Source organism: Pelobates fuscus, chromosome 6 (genome assembly GCF_036172605.1).
Source record: "Pelobates fuscus isolate aPelFus1 chromosome 6, aPelFus1.pri, whole genome shotgun sequence".
Classification (NCBI taxonomy): Eukaryota; Metazoa; Chordata; class Amphibia; order Anura; family Pelobatidae; genus Pelobates; species Pelobates fuscus.
Window position 1 is genome coordinate 62,482,779 of NC_086322.1, and position 18,276 is coordinate 62,501,054.

Below are 18,276 nucleotides of genomic sequence, written 5' to 3' on the forward strand. Positions count from 1 at the left end.
CAGGGTGGGGGAATAAATGGACAGGCAGGGTGGGGGGAATAAATTGAAGGGGGGGGGATAAATTGACAGGGAGGGGAATTGACGGGATTAGGAGGGGGAATGAGAGTGGGGAGGGGAGAAGAGAGTGACAACGGGGGAGACGAGAGTGACAAGGGAGGGGGAGAAGAGAGTGACACGCAGGGGAGAAGAGAGTGACAAGGGAGGAGGGGGGAGAAGAGAGGGACAAGAGGGGGGAGAAGAGAGGGACATGGGGGGGAGAAGAGAGGGACAAGGGGGGTTGAGAAGAGAGTGACGAGGGAGGGAGAGGGGGAGAAGAGAGTGACAAGGGAGGGGGGAGAGATTGACATCCATCACACACACACAATGCACCCCTTGCACACAGAAAAACACACAATGCATTACACACAGACACACACACACAAGCAATTCAACCCTTACACACAATGCATCCCTTACACACACAGAAACACACAATGCATTCCTTACACACACTCAATGCACCCCTTACAGACGCACACACTGCATCCCGTACATACACAGAAACACTCATTGCAGCCCTTACACATACAAACACAAATTCACACAATGCATTCCTTACACACATATCAGGACATCCCCTACTCCTGTGAACAAACTAATTGGTGGAACATGAAGGTGGACCCTGGGGCCCAGACCTTGAGCTGTGCAAAGGGCCTTAAAAAAAATGGAGCCTTCTTCCTGTTCTCCCAGAACACAAACAGCCTCCAGAGAGCCTGTTCTACACCAGACCAGTGGAGCCAGACTGCAGGTAGAGCCCATCACCATCCTCATCTGATTGTAAGTAGGCAATCTAGTATATTATTCGTGGCACTAATCTCTAATTTACCTCACATTAAAGGGACACTTTAGTCCCCAGAACCACTGCAGCTTAATGTAGTGGTTCTGGTGTCTATAGCCTGTCCCTGCAGGCCTTTTAATGTAAACACGGTGGCACTGCAGCATTTGCGTTAGTTAACATGGGGCATTGTGATGTCATATCGGGGGGGGGGATGGGGGGCGGCAAACTTTACTTTTGCCTAGGGCTGCAAAAATCCTTGCACCGGCCCTGCCATTCAACATCCACATATACCTGGCAAAGGTACATACGCGGGTATTGCTGTACTCAGACCACATAGCTGAGCAACATATGAAGTATTATACAGTCGTAGCACACATACGATTTGCAAAATATACTGTGCAAATTCACTTTGTGTCAAAAAGGCAAAATAAACGCTTATTACCACTACACCTGGTACAAGCTAGCGGAAAAATAATCCCACGCTTAGGTTCAAAGTATGCCTTTTGAAATACCCTGGGATGTCTTCTTTAAGAAATGGTATGGCTTCATCGGGTATTTGGATTATATAGCCTGGTAAAATACTCTAAAATGGGACATGGGCACAGCGTAGAAAATTAAAAGTTTGAAAAAACCTGGAATGGCTGTGTCCCAAATGTGCCCCTCCGATGTCCACATATACCTGGCAAAGGTACATACGGGGGTATTTTTGTACTCAGCCGACATAGCTGAGCAACATATGAAGTGTTATACAGTTGTAGCACACATAAGGTTTGCAAAATATACTGTGCAAACTCACTTTGTGTGTCAAAAAGGCAGAAAAAACGCTTATTACCACTACACCTGGTACAAGCTAGCAGAAAAATAATCCCATGCTTAGGTTCAAAATATGCCTTTTGAAATACCCTGGGATGTCTTCTTTAAGAAATGGTATGGCTTTATCGGGTATTTGGATTATATAGCCTGGTAAAATACTCTAAAATGGGATATGGGCACAGCGTAGAAAATTAAAAGTTTGAAAAAACCTGGAATGGCTGTGTCCCAAATGTGCCCCTCCGATGTCCACATATACCTGGCAAAGGTACATACGGGGGTATTTTTGTACTCAGCCGACATAGCTGAGCAACATATGAAGTGTTATACAGTTGTAGCACACATAAGGTTTGCAAAATATACTGTGCAAACTCACTTTGTGTGTCAAAAAGGCAGAAAAAACGCTTATTACCACTACACCTGGTACAAGCTAGCAGAAAAATAATCCCATGCTTAGGTTCAAAATATGCCTTTTGAAATACCCTGGGATGTCTTCTTTAAGAAATGGTATGGCTTTATCGGGTATTTGGATTATATAGCCTGGTAAAATACTCTAAAATGGGATATGGGCACAGCGTAAAAAATTAAAAGTTTGAAAAAACCTGGAATGGCTGTGTCCCAAATGTGCCCCTCCGATGTCCACATATACCTGGCAAAGGTACATACAGGGGTATTTTTGTACTCAGCCGACATAGCTGAGCAACATATGAAGTATTATACAGTTGAAGCACACATAAGGTTTGCAAAATATACTGTGCAAACTCACTTTGTGTGTCAAAAAGGCATAAAAAACGTTTATTACCACTACACTTGGTACAAGCTAGCGGAAAAATGATCCCACGCTATGGTTCAAAATATGCCTTTTGAAATACCCTGGGGTGTCTACTTTAAGAAATGGTAGGCAATTGTGGGGTAGTTTGAATTTAAAACCTGCGAAGATGCTTGGAAATTGCACATAGGCCCAGCGTCAAAATTCAAAGTTCGGTAAAAACTGATATGGCTTGGTCTCCTATATATGGCACTGTAGCTTCACGAGATAGTGCCAAAGACATTCATTGGGGGTGTCTTTTTACTCAGAAGACTTAGGTGAGCATACTTTGGGGGTTTTGAACTTAGTGGCACATATGAAATATACAAAATGCCCAGCAAAAATGCAATCCATATGTAAAAAATGCCCAAAATTATTTTTAACCACATACTTTGGCATCTATTGGTGAAAAAATGGGGGCATGCTAAGGCACAATATGCACCTTATGAGATACCCTGGAGTGTCTACTTTTACAAATGGTAGACCTTTGTGGGCTTTTTTTGAACAGTCAAACTGTTATAATACCACAAATGGAAGCATAGGGTCATTAAATCCGTCTCTCAAAATGTTACTGTGAATACTGAAAAGGACAGGTCTCCTACATGGCACTGTAGCTTCACAAAATAGTGCCAAAGACATACAATGGGGGTGTCATTTTACTCAGAAGACTTAGCTGAGCAGAATGTGGGGGGTTTGAACTTAGTGGCACATATGAAATATACACAATGTCCAGCAAAAATGCAATCCGTATGTAAAAAATGCACAAAATAATTTTTTTACCACATACTTTGGCATATATTGGTGAACAAATGGGGGCACGTTAAGGCACAATATGCACCTTATGAGATACCCTGGAGTGTCTACTTTTACAAATGGTAGGCCTTTGTGGGAGTTTTTTGAACAGTCAAACTACTATAATACCCCAAATGGAAGCATAGGATCATTAAATCTGTGTCTCAAAATTCGAATGTGAATACTGAAAAGGACAGGTCTCATATATGGCACTGTAGCTTCATGAAATAGTGCCAAAGACATACATTGGGGGTGTCATTTTACTCAGCAGATGTAACTGAACACAAAATAAAACTTTGTACAGGAATAGCACACACCAACTTTACAAAATACACATGAGAAGTTCCAAAACCCCCAAAAAACACAATTTTACTCCAATATTTAGCAGAGATTGGCGGTGAAATGGCTACGTAGAAAGTGTCAAAACAACCTTAGGTAAATAGCCTGTGGTGTCTACTTTATATAAATATATGCTTTTGTGTGGCAATTTTGTTTTCTTTTATGGCTATTAAACTTACAAGACAAACATACCAAATTCTAAAATCGCTCCACATTAAACGTTCATATGAATAATATGAATGAATACAGTAACCAGTTGCTTACCAATAATTTTACATCAATATGATGGTCATCTTTGTCCCAAATCAGAGACACAATAGTAAATGGACAACTCTCATGAATTCATTACTGAATATTGCAGGGGAAGATTAAGATTGTTAACTTTAAAAGACTGTTCTCTTGGAATGATCCCCACATCCACATTATTGGATCTGTCCCCTTAAACTATCAAACTGTGTTAATTTGTGTGGTCTCCATGGTTTATTTTTAAGGCTCGCTATCTTACCTCAATGGTGTGTTTGAAACACTCAGCCTGCATACCCCTAAATGTCTAGTCTATTCCAGACAATGGAATTCTAAAGTTATGGGAAAAACAGGGCACTGTGCACATCTATGATAAAATATCAACAAAAATTCAAGCAATGACCATAACTCCAAAACGATTGCATGTATTAAATTAAGTCAAATCAGACTGATTGTGATGGTGATTTAATTGATGCAAAAAACTTCACTGCTAAAAGCTATTTGTTTCACAAACCCTATTCTCTCTGCAATATGACAATATTGTAACATTGCTGTGCATCTTATCTTGAACAGGAAAAGAGTTTACAAACTCGATTTGCGGTTATGGAGGAACTATACTATAAATATCATTGTGTGAGGGCCATGTAGTTTGTGTGCTTTTTTTTTTTTTTTTGTTCTACCAATATATCTGCACAACAAAATAATTTGTTTTGTGGAAAACAGCGGCATTTCGAGGTCACCACATCTTGTTTGTTTAACTGCTATCTCATGGAAAGATACCAGAAAAAAAAAAATTATGTCTGCTTCTCAGATTTTCAAGGTTGAATTCATTTAAAAAGCCACGCATGTTTATAAATGTTAATAGTTTTTACGTTTTTGACACTTGCTTACAGAAATATTGGTTGGTTCATACTTTTAGGTAATACACGAGCTTAGCAAATGCTGTTTCTTTCTCAGATAAGATATTTGAATTTTGCATTAAATTATTTTAAAACTTGTGTTTTTTAATCACCTCAGCAAAACCCATCTGTAGATTCATATATTTTTTAGGCAAGGTAAATAACATCAATTCCCTGTTTTCGATAGACTGGAAGAAAAGGTTTTATGGCATGAGAGACTCTGCAGTTGTCCTAAAGTGAAACACGAAATTGCCATCTTGAATACATTGGCATACTTAAATATTAAAATATACGGTAACCAAAACATAGATATTCCAGTGTCATGATGCTTTTGCTTTTTAATTCAACATATAATATTAAATATTTATAGTCAGTATGTAATATGATCTAAAGTGCAATAATAAAATGACAAAAGTAACCTAACCCGCTAGAAGGGCATTATAGCACAAGGAAAACACATTTGTGTTCCTTATCCGACAGTGTTCCTTTAAGAAAGAAAGCATGTACATAGCTCATAAGAAGAATGAAGATAGGACACAATATTAGGAAAATCAAGTTATATGGTTCTAGAATAAAAAGGAAATTGCACCAATAACTGAGTGATAACCAATGGAATGTACTATACTACATGTACTATGCTAAAACATTGAAAGACCGTAATGACACGGTATATTATTTCTATATTATATGCATTTGCATCAGACTTTAGATACCAGAAGGTGTGAGTGAGTATAAAGGAGAGTGATGCACAGGGTTAGTCTGATAATACAATCCAGGTGGTTCTCGGTTGCAGATAATCAGAGCTAAAAGATGAGATCCAGGAGCGTGGCCTTGGAAATTCCTGACAGGCTTACCTCCACTCACTACTACAACCATAAACATTAATACAAAAAATTTTCAAAGTTGGATTTAATCCATTTATGGTTCATATCTAAGTGGATTAACGCACGTATTTCACAAGTGATCACAATAAGAAATGCATTGAGATGAAACATCCTCTGAGCTCTGTGAGCATCATGGGTATCACAAACATTACTATTATGCAACACAGTAGACATTTGGTGTTTATAGAATTTATTTACCAAATTCAGAGCAGAGTCATTGGGTAACTTCCTTCCACTCTGAGGTTAGTTTTGTTGTTAAATCACTGCTATCATTGGAAGGACAAAGTGAATGGCTGCATTCAGTCTGTGTAACATCATGTTCATGATACAGAATGGAAGATTATATAATGCATTTTTCACTAATGTACAAGATGTTTGGACAGTTATAGGCCTAGTCTGGAGACCAACACAATTTAATTGCATTTGATAGGCTTTGGCCTTAAATTCATGCTGTGGTTTTCTCCCTGTTCAACTCTTAAGTTCTGCAAAAAAATTTTTTTTAGAAAAATAATAAAAAATTACCGTATTTATCGGTGTATAACACGCCCCGTCGTATAACACGCACCTCATTTTAAGAAGGAAATTTCCCCCCCTCCCATAGTATTCTCCCCACCTCCCATAGTGTTCCCCCACCCTCATTCCATAGTGTTCCCCCCCTTTCCATAGTATTTTCCCCCCACTCCCATAGTATTTTCCACCACCTCCCATAGTGTTCCCCCCTCATCCCGTAGTGTTCTCCCCCCTCCCATAGTGTCCCCCCCTCCCCTTGTCCCATAGTGCACTTTCCCTCCCCTTGTCCCATAATTACTTACCTGTCTTGAAGCGTGGGACGGCTTCACAGCGCGCACCGCGGTACAGGAACTTAAATTTCAGGTTCCGGTTTCCGGCGGGACTGAAAGGAAGTGTGCACACTGAGTGCGCACTTCCCTTCAGTCCCGCCGGAAACCGGAACCTGAAATTGAAGTTACAGTACCGCGATGCGCGCTGAAGACCGGCCCACGCTTCAACACAGGTAAGTAAACCTTCACATTCGCTCCATAAGACACACAGACATTTCCCCTCACTGTTGAGGGGGAAAAAAGTGTGTCTTATGGAGCAAAAAATATGTATATCGGCGTATAACACGCACACATCATTTGCCCCCTATTTTCAGGGAGAAAAAGTGCGTGTTATACGCCAATAAATACGGTACTTTTTGCTATTTGCTGCAATATCAAGAAAATGGCTTTTCTTAATTGTGATCTTACAGCAGTTAGACAGATGACTGCTTAATTTGCTATCCTTATGTGGGATTTCCATAGTTAGGGATACCATAGAAGGAGCTATCTACTAAATAACAGAAAGTACAAAAATAGGTAAGTGGCTTTTCCTAATCTTGCTTCATGCACATTATGCCTTCTTCATAGGAAAGCATTGAATCAATGCTTTCCTATAGTGGGCTTTAAGATGCTGGATGTCCTGGACTTCCAGTGTAATTTAATGGAGTAAAACACTGTTAAACATCAGAAAGCACCTCTAGTGGCTGTTTGCTAGACAGCCACTAGAGTCAGCCTTAACACTGCAATATGAATATTGCAGTGCTCTGGAAATGTGTTAGATTGCACGGTTAAGGGGACAGGGACAGTACACCAAGACCACTGCAATGAGATGAAGTAGTCTTGATGCCTACAGTGTCCATTTAAAGCCATTTTTGTCATTAAAAAAACAACAAAAAACACTTTATAATATGTGTTGATACAATTAACGAGAAAAGTTGAAATCACAGCCCACCCCCTGCTCTATTTGAAGGAAAGAAGATCTTTACCTTACTTACCTTTTCTCCGTAGCAGTACTAGTCTCCTGCTGGAGGTGCTTCCTGCATCCATGGCTGAGATCATCAAGACTGATAATCTCAGCCAATTCAATGCTTTCCTAGAGGAAAACACTGGAATGCTGGTGCACATCCATGGCAAAATGCCAAGTTGCACTATCAGATGGTATCTATGAAACTATCTATGAAACTATCTGATTGAAACAGCCAAGTTTAATTTGGCTATTTCTGAGCTCATCCTCTAGTGGTTGTCATAGTTTTTCAATCTTTAAAAGAAAGTTAGCTTTCAATGTATTAGCTCTGGTAATAAATATTATATAGTTAATTTTCCCATATTTGAATCTAAGGGGAACTTGGACATTTTGAACCTTGGAGGTATTTTAAACCGAAAAACATAGATTATTCTGCCTCACAAGTCTTTTAGACACACAAAATGTTTCCAAAACAATCTGTCTAGCGTACTACACAAAGACCTTAACATATTGAACAAATTAAATAGATTATCACTCGTTAAATTGAAACATTTAGAAATAACACAGAAGAATAGAGAGGAGGTTTTGAAATAAATATACTCAACTCCTGCAGGCCTTTCCACTCATCATCAGAGAGATCGCCATGTGGTACATAAGATAATGACCCCGTTGTAATTTGGCTTATAATATTACATGATGATACCACTAATACGTCTATGTACTTAAACTCTCTGAGGTTAGGAGTGAACTTACTTCTGGGCCTCAGGGAAGTTTATGGTTTCTCAGTACCAGGGTCAGTGCTATCAAGCAGAGATGCTAGGTCCTGAAGGCACTCGTATTCCCACAAATTAAACCCCAGATCTTTAGCTCTTTTTTTCCTGACATGTACATCTTTTACCCAATCTAAATGATTAAAACATGACACCGGAAAGAATGAAAGACCTTTTAAAAGGACCCTAGTCTATGCTAAGTTCAGGGTAAAGTTTGAAAGATTAAAGGACCATTATAGTGCCAGGAAAACAAACTCTCGCCGGGCTGAAGAGGTAGGAAGGGGTTAAACTCTTACCTTTCTCCAGCGCCAGGTTCCCTCACGCTGGGGAACTCTCCTCCCTCTACTGACGTCAGCGCGTGCATTCAATCAGTCCATAGGAAAGCATTTCTCAATACTTTCCTATGGACGGCAGCGTCTTCTCACTGTGATTTTCAATGAGACAGCCCATAGAGGCTGGATTAACCCTATTGTAAACATAGCAGTTTCTCTGAAACTGCTATGTTTACAGCAGGCAGGGTTAATCCTAGATCGACCTGGCACCCAGACCACTTCATTGAGCTGAAGTGGTCTGGGTGCCTATTGTGGTCCTTTAATGACTTTAATATTAATGACTTTAATATCTAAAACGGCCTACGCTTGCAACCCCTGAAAACGTTTGCTTGGCCAGAGGATTCAACTTGTCCTATAGGGGACTATGGCCCCAAAAAAGAAATGATTTTCTTCAAGATCCCTGTAGGGTTAAGGATACCTGTCTTTTTATGAACATTTTGGGCATTATCAGTGTCGGTGTCTGATGTTTCATATTCAGATGTTGTGTTCTGGTCTGATCCACCATTACTCCTTGTTTTAAATTCCTGTAAACCCTCCTCGCTTTATAATCATTGCTTTCTCTGATGAACTTATGTCTTAATTACATGCTGGTACATCACCAGATTTTGAGGGAGTCTCTCTAAACTTTTTCTCCAAAGGGATCTTTTCCAAACTTCTGTATATTCTCGACTGCACCGCTCACTTTTTGATTCACGGATGCAAGCCTGTTTGAGTTGAATCTGCAAATAGTATCCATAACTTTTTTGAGCAAATATTTGCAGCCTCTTCCCATTCTTGCAACAGTGCAGCATCATCCATACTCGTGCTGGGAGACAGCTGTATCCTCAACCCCTAGGGATCATATATCTACTTAAATAGTTTTTTAGTGAAGAGTTCTTCAGAGATTTACCAACGTAACCTGATCTGTTGCCTACAGAGATTGGGAATTGCATTGAATTGATTTCAGCAAAGTCATGCACAAGTCTATATGCATGCCAAGCCACGTTCTGCTGTGTACATGTCTAAGCACAATTAAATCTTGTTCTTTCTTGAAAAAAATATTTAGTAAGATGGGATGCCCATTTAATAATATAATTTACACAACGAATATACAAAAATTAAATTAGCATGTATATATTTTAGAAGGTCGAATACAACGTACATTTATGTTTTTAAACTGAATTGACACTTAGCACTTGAACATCTAAATTGAAAACAATTACGAAAACATTGTATTTTGTGAAATTACATAGAATGGTATACCAATACTGCAGGATGGCTTTAGTTTGACATGTCAGATTATTTAAATTTATGAAATGTTTAGCATTTTTTTTTCCTGTTAATAAAGGTGCCTCAGATAAGATGTAGAGGCCAGATTATCTTATTGTATCGTACTTGTTGCCAACCAATGCACATTAAAAGGATTTTATAGTGCCAGGAAAACAGAGACATTTTCCATCACTATAGAATCCTACAGTGCCCCCTTCCTTCACTACAGTGACCTCTTCCGTCACTTACCTGAATCCAGCGCTGATGTCCCTCGGTGTATGTCGGTGCATGCATCAGTGAGGGCGTGTGTCGGTCAGGAAGATAAATTTGGAATGGGGGGAGGGGAGAGGTGGGGTGCCTGAGTTTATCATGCCTAGGGCAGCACAAAACCAGAATACACTACTGATTGCACCCAGACCACTTCAATGAGCTGAAGTGGTCTGGGTGCCTACAGTGTCCCTTTAAATGCATAATTTAAAAAAAAAACCAGCAGAGAAAATAAGAAATGTTAGGATTTGTGTTCCAATTCTTCCTAAAAACCTGAAACTATGGGTAATTAATGTCAGCACAGTGAGGGCTTTAAAGCCTACTACTTTATACTATTAATTAATATAATCATGATTGATTTTTGTTAGGGATTTCATTACTGATTGGGGTAAATACTAGCAATTGATTAGTAAGTTATATTTCAACTTCCAGAGTTCTGACGTATACCACTTTTTTTTTGTGTGTGTGCTAAATTATGGATGTTGTATAATGGTAAACCCCTTAATTGCTGATTAACAAATAAACTCTAAATATGTTGTCTATTTTATAACTGCAGAGTTATCAAACTAAACTGCAAACATTCTTTAGATGTATCTATGTTAATGGTATCTATGAAATATCACTTAGTCTGCAGTTTACTGTGCTAGTTTGTTAACAACTTAACTTTAGCCTTGATATTACGAGGCACTGTAGGGAAATGGTGTGGCATATGGGTACAAGATAAAAGGTGAAAAAAACGAATAACTAATAGTTATATGAGGGTATGTCCCTCAGCTAGATGTGACCCAGCATTAGTTAACATAGTTAATATTTTAACTTGAAAATGTATTCCTCTTTGTTCCTAAAGTGGTATAATTTTAAATATGTCTTCCTAGCATACAAAATGGCTGCATCAGGTTCAAATTGTCTAATAATTTTGCAAAACTACAGTCATCTTCCCTACATAACTTTGCTGATGTCCAATCTGGAGTTATCAATTTGTACTCATTATGTAAGATACTTTTTACATTAAATTATGGAATGCTGTAGGGTATGTGGAGATATTTACCTCTTCAGAATAACTAAAATTAAAGTCATCTTTAGGTATGGGTAAGCTCATTTTCTTTTTTTCTTTCCAAACTTGTGATGTCATATTACTGTGATCTTGATTACTGGAAATAAAACCTAAGGAAATCGAGGAAAATCAATTACTAACTGTTATATTTCAAAAGAAAAACTACACAGAACATATAAAAGAGGTTTATAGTAAGCATGCACCCTGTAATAACTATAAAATGTACACTATAAGCACCAAAACAACTGTACCTCAATTATTTTCGGTGTGTAGATCATGCTCCTGCAGTCTCACTTTCCAATTCTCCACCATTTAGGGGTTAAGCCACTTTTGTTTGTTTAAGCAGCCCTAGCCACACTTCCCCTGGCTGTGACTCACACAGTCTTCATGAATGTTCTTTCCAGTCATATGTTAACTTACTTTAGAAGTTTTTTATCTCATGCTTTGTAAATTGACCTTCAATTATACATTTGAGACTCATACAGGTTCTAGAAGGCTATTAACAGAGCAGGTGATAAGACATTCTAAATTAAATGTACTGTGCAATAAAGGAAGTTTAAACATTAGATATCTCTTTACAGGAAGTGTTTAGGAAGGCTGTGAAAGTCACATGCAAGGAGTATTGACTAGGGCTGCATAAACAAAGTGATTTAACTCCTAAATGGCAGATAACTGAGCAGTGAGACTGCAGGGGCATGATCTATACACCAAAACTACTTTATTAAGCTAAAATTGTTATCGTGACTACAGTGTCTCTTTGAATATTTTACTATATTAAATTAGTATTTTGTGCTCACAGTTATATCTTATTTTTGTGTAGAAGAAAGAAAGGGTACCAGTTTCTTAGAGATAATTAAATATCAAGCAAAATATGATGAGACTCCAGAATTATACCACTTTGGTCTTGATTTAATTAGAGCCGATCACATTTATCAGCAGTTTATCAGCTCCTGGTAAGCTGTTTAACATTGTTTTGGTGCCTTTAGTGTCCCTTTAAGGAGGCTGTAATTTTTAAGAAATGTACAGCATGTAAGATTTGTAGATTATGTTGGAAGAAAGCAGTGAGTGCATTCTCTGACTGCTTTAAAATAAGTAAATCTTTGCATGGGCCAAAAGATTACAAGATATGCATACATAAGTCTTTTTAAACAAATGTTAATGTTTAATAAATTAGGCCTCGATTTAATATTTTTGGATGAGCTTTACAAATTATGTGCTATTTTTGGATACACTTTTAAAATTATTTAACAGTTTGAAAAAATATTTTAATATTTTGTATGTTGAAATGCTGATATATTTTTTATTTATTATTATTAAAAAATATTTGTAAAATACTATTCTAAACATTTACGCAAAAATATTGTATATTTTGATTATGGTCGGGGGGGCGGAGTCTGACCGCCAAGCTGAACAGACGTGCAGGGAAGGAGCTCCTGTCAGGCAGCTAGAATAAGCGGCAATATCGAAGGCTACTCAGCCCAAAGACACATTGGGGTGCGCTACTCACATCGGGGGTGCACCACAGAATCGACAGATACCCTTCTGGAGCCTGTCGGAGCCCAGAACCCGAAAAGCTGCCTGCGGCCTATAGGAGTTGGTGCCGGGGAGAGGCGGCTGCTCTCCTCGACTCCAGATCCCCTTAGAAGCGCTCCTGATCTCCCTCCCCCCCCCCCTCTGGACCGGTGGGGGTTATCCCGGTACCCATTAACAAAGCGGACCGAAGCAGATAACGAAGGACCACAGCCACACAGCCAGCAGAGGCACCAGCCTGCCAGGGCACATCCAAGATGGCTGCCCAGCAAGGGCCTAAGAGAGGGAACACTGGCGACTGTCTACATGCTCACCAACTGGAAGCTCTGGACCTACTCTTCCTGAGCTTCCACAAAACCTTGTGTGCCAGGGGAGTGTCATGTCTTCAGACGGCTCGAATGGTGGCATCGTGGATCCGTCCAGAGATCCGTCGCCGCCATTACGGACTCCCAAGACAAACCCTCAGAGCGGCCATCCGGCCAAACATACAGCGGCAATCACAAGGGCGGGAAACCTTGGGCGCCGGCACTCGCGCTCCCACACACAAAAACGAGAATTGCCAACAAACACAGCCTGCCCCACATATAGCGGTCTCGGCAACCTCGGACCCGCAGAGCGCAACACATCACGGGAGAAACCCGGGTACCTGCCACACGTATGACCGGGATGCAGCAAAGCGGGCTACCAGCAAACGCAGCATGCAGAGAACCCCGACAAGGATCACCGGAGACAGAGCTTTGAAGGGGCACCGGCCCTACTCTCACCATTGGCGCACCTGGCAAACCTACATATACCACCACTACCGGGGATTCTCTGCGGTCCCAGCATCCGATGTCCGGCACCCAGCGGCAGAACAGCCTTACACTCCCACACACAGCAGATCGCAGCTGGAAACCTGCCGGCTCCAACAGGGACAACAACCGCCCCAGAGACAAGGCATTGGCTGAGGAAAGGAGGCGACCCGATCAGCCGGATAGCACCCTCATGGGCCCCCGCCGATGTCATATCACCCTGAAATTCAGGGATGGGACTGCACTTCATCTTTATTTTCAGTTATGATTATTGCCCTGATTTATAATGTGACTATGGTAACTGTGAATTTAACGCTCCTTAGTCTCCCCGCTTTACTTTAAGTGCCTCTGTAGATCAGATGAGGTCGCACACAGGGTGTGTTTTCCCTTGCCCGTTTTATAAGTAGTTAGCGGTCCAAAGACAAGGAAATGTTACAATATCGCTCCCTCCAGAAAAGAAGTAGAGCAGTACAGAAAAGGGGGTTCATTTGCTAAACTGTGCATCGCGAGTTGAAAGCCAAATTGTAATATTCAGGACCATATTGTTGTGACAATATTTTCCAGCCCAAGTCACAGCCTGATATTTTTGCCTACATTATGGAAATCAGTCTTGAGTTTACCACAGATAGTCCTTGTTTTTCTTTCTTATTGTGTAACACCCAACGGTTTTTTAAAGTACTGCATTCCATAAGATACTGGAGAATCAATCAGTTAATTATGGCAGTTAGAGGATAATAGATTTCGCAACAGATGGATAACATAACTGTAAATCTCATCTGGCTTTGGTCCGGCGTGTTACAAATTTTACACAGCACGCTTAACCTGTGACTAGCTTACTTAACTCACTAACTCACTAGCCTGCTTAACTCACTAACACACTGAACTGCTTATACACTAATTAGAGCAGATTGGGCGTTAGGATTTGCCTAGCATATTGTTTAAGCCACTTCAACCTATATAAGGATCTCAAATGTATTGTTTAGTGTGCAGTCTACACTTGTTCATCTACTAATATACGCCAACATTGTTTAGTGATTTACAGCATAGTAACTAACTGTATCCTGCTGCTAATCGATGCATACTTAATGTCTACTCATAATGCGTTACTCTACTCAAGCACAATACGTTGTGTAACGGAATTGTTTACTTATAGCACTAAAGCGATGTAATTAACGTTTAGATATCAAAAGCATAGCCACCGCAATTATTTAACTTGAATTAATTACCTAGCTACCTACACAAGCGACTGTATCTACTTGTTAATATTATATTATAAAATGTGCCTGTTCATCTAGTGCCCCGCATGTTGAGCGTGGGATATGTTGGCGGAATGCTTTTGGGGCACCTCTTACCTGCCTGTGATTTATATGTGCACAACAAAAATAAAGAATAAAAAAAAAAAAAAAAAATTGTATAGTTTGAAAAGCTTATTCAAAAATATTAAAATCTATTGAAATTTTATATTAAGATATTGCAAATGTGCATGTATTTCAGATTTAATAAAATTGTTTAAATACTTGTCTCGGAGATGTTTTCTGTGACGTGAACATTCCAGGGCCCCAGTCTTTCAAGGTTTAACTCTGTAAAATAAATACTTTAATTAAATTTCAAAGTAACTGTTTCACAGCAGTAAAATGTAACTAAACATTTTTATTGTTAATCTTTTTTATTACAGTACTCAAAATCACACTGGAATCCAACTGAAGTTTATCACTGGTTAATTTGCCACTTATTTGGGAGTAGCAACACTTGAGGGAAGAAAGACAAGAAGCTCTGTTTTGGACAGGTTAAGTTTAAGGAAATGAGCAGCCATCCAGTTGGAAATAGCAGAGAGGCAGTCAGAGACATGAGTCAAGAGGAGTGGAGAGAGATCAGGTGAGGACAGATAGATTTGGGTGTCAGAAAGTTGAATTTCTGAGTAATTTCTCCACATGGATTAGTAAATATAAAAGATATAGGAGCCAACAAAAAGAAAAATAGCTTTGAGCAAAGTCTGAAGCTAACTCAGAAACTGGAGGTGAACAGAGGCTAAAAACAATCTTTATTTATTAATATGACACATACTTTTTTTTAAAAAATTCTTTATTTTTGAAGCGCATTGTCAATTACATCGTAAAATTATGGCATTTAACTGGTTACAAAGACATAACGGTAAAGATGATTTGATGCGCTTTTTTTGTTTTTGTTTTTTTGATGCATGAGAAATAAACAGGCTTGTCAGATAAGTCAGCATGGTGTCTAACCATGAGTTATGCAAAACAAGGTAGCGTTGACATAGGTTAACATAATAAATTAGCATAATAGCTTTAACAGGAGATGCTTCTAGTTAGTTTGATGACCTGCATTGATTTAAGTAGGCATGCTGGTATTCATACAAGACTGACCTGCTAGGTTATACAGGGCCGACATAGGTAAGTATAGTTACACGTTTAACGTCTGTGCGCGTCAATATGCTGTCGCGGGGTGGAGTAGGGAAGACGTTTTGTTACATAGCGTTCCATACATTATTGTCGTTTTCCACATACAATCGCTCAGGTAGTATTACACGTATCATTAACTGAGCAAGGGTTAACTGAACATAACAGGTCTAACGTAATTTCTACTAGCCATTATGTCCAGTGTAATAGGTCTAGTTGTAGTCTGTGTGTCTGCGTCACAGTGTGAGTTTTGTGTAATGCTCGTAGTTCGTGTGGTCCCCATATCAGTGGTGTATGTTCTTGTCGTAAGTGTCAAATTCTATTCTATTTTGTACAGCTGAGATGTAGTGTCGAGGGATTCCAAGGGGGTACCCGGGGGGGTCCCATGGGGAGTGTGAGGTGGACGTCTCACGTGATAGTGCTCTTTGTCTGCGTTATGCAAGATTGGTATTCTAGTTGTCTTGTGGTGTGTGTCGGTCTTCTGTAGTGTGTGGGGTGTGCTTGTCTGTTTGACCTTATGGTCTGTTTAGCAGCCTACTTGTGTGAATTTCCGCAGGTTGCTTTCGATAGTAATGTTGCCCTGGTTATGTTAGAGATGCGTTTGTGGTAATATGACACATACTTTAACTGAATAACCCCAAAAAACTGTGACAACGTAGTAACATGTATTTCATACATATAAGTGGTGTTAGCCAAACAGCCTATACCCAATGAGCCAGTCAGAGGACGGAAGAGTGGAAGTATAGGATCACATCTTTATTGCAGTCGAGGAGAATCAGTCAAAACTGGTTCTGAGAGCATACACATTAAGTTATTGAATATATACATAATATCAGTGAAAGAGAATAAAAAAACAAAAAGGAACTTTATCTTGACAGGCTTAGCATACACCGTTCTTTGTCTACTCTCATGGGAAGTAGACTCTTCTAGAGTGGGAGGAGGGTAACTCCTCACATTGGTAGTAGGACAGCTCCTTACAAACCTGCTGGCCTTGAGAACCTCAGTTACAAACACTTCGATTACCAGACTGCAAGCCCATCCAACATATCTGCTGGATCACACTGGCCTGCATCCAAGCTCTACACAACCATATGGATATATATATGTTATCATTAAGGCTCTTAACATGATATTCGCCATAGTAGTAAGTGACCTGTTTCAGACTGATTCAAGGTGGATAATTTGATGTTGAATATTTGGGTTAAACCTATCAATTGAATTTTTTTTTATTCCACAGCTGGAGCTTTTGTTGTACAAACATAAAAAAGTGCATCTCTGGCAAGTTATGTTATGTTATGGTTTAGCTGGCATTTACCTTGCATTCCGAAAGTCAGAATGGTGAATAACAGGCTGTGTATGATAAACTTGTATAACTCTGATAAAGTCTGGCATTGACTTTTGTTCTGCATATTTGTAACTAACAGTTCTCATCATGCTCTTCCCTGTCTATATTGCTATTCATATTCTTAAAAAAAAAAAAAAAAAAATATTTACGAGAGGCAGACATGTAGACATACAGTGTACAAATTAGACAGCATAAGCATCAGTCCAAGATTAAACTGAAAAATACTCCAGGAGGCGTTGAAACGCGTTTGCTGGTGACTTTTCTGGGACTTTTACGTTATTGTTTCCAGTGTTTTTTAAACCTAGCGCTATTTTTATTAAGTTATTCACTAATTATTTGCCCCTTATATTTTACCCATTGAATAAAGTTTGTTCATTCATCCAGGTAAGGTTTCCTATTGCTTCTCTTTAAGAATATCGTGTTAGCCTTTTTAGACACCCTGGAGACTTTTACATAGAGCCTAGGAAGGCTCTAGATCCTGTGAGTGTTATCCTATTTGGGAGTTTTTACGTCCTTGATTTATACAGTCTGCGTTTCCTATTTTTGTTTTGTAGACTGTTCCAGTTTTGATCTCCATTTTTAAGTATTTCTGTCTGCATTCACTTGGTGTAATACTTATTTGCTTATTAGTTTGGGCACCATGACACCAGCTCACCGGTTGTCCTTCCTTGCACAACTTTTAGTAGGTACAGTATCACCCCACAATACTTGCAGTTATGCAGATGCTCTGACTCAGTCATCTAGCAATTCACTATCTGACTCTTGTCAGAGTCACTCAGATCTTTTCATTTGTCCATTTATCCTGCTTTCGACACATGGAATTCACTTCAATTCATGACTGTTCACTTGCTGCCTTATATATCCCACCACTTGACAACTGCCGCTGTAATTATATAATCAATGTTGCTCACTTCACCTGTCAGCGGTTTTAATGTCATGGCTGATCAGTGTATCTAAGGTACTCTGTGAAAAGAGACTTGATGTTCATTTAGGAAAGTTTCCATAAATTCTGCAGTACAGATTATTATCTTTACTTTTAACACCCTCTGATTTTGCAGACATTTTAGTTGATTGTTTTAAACCCCTCCTATAAGTATGTGCATGGGGAAAATAATCGGCTCGGCATTCCGAAATTCGGGACTTCGTTA

The 18,276-nt window shown here is 39.4% G+C and overlaps 1 protein-coding gene across 2 annotated transcripts in view; it reads right to left on the minus strand.

Annotated features, from left to right (window-relative positions):
* Window positions 1-18,276, minus strand: part of CLNK (cytokine dependent hematopoietic cell linker) — a 163,212-nt gene that overhangs the window by 21,913 nt on the left and 123,023 nt on the right. For both annotated transcript variants that reach the window (XM_063459874.1, XM_063459873.1), the window contains exons 8-9: window positions 14,884-14,946; window positions 11,040-11,155 (exon numbers count right to left, since the gene is read on the minus strand). In XM_063459874.1, the coding sequence (XP_063315944.1) occupies window positions 11,040-11,155; window positions 14,884-14,946 (179 nt within the window). The remainder of the gene's footprint in view (window positions 1-11,039; window positions 11,156-14,883; window positions 14,947-18,276) is intronic.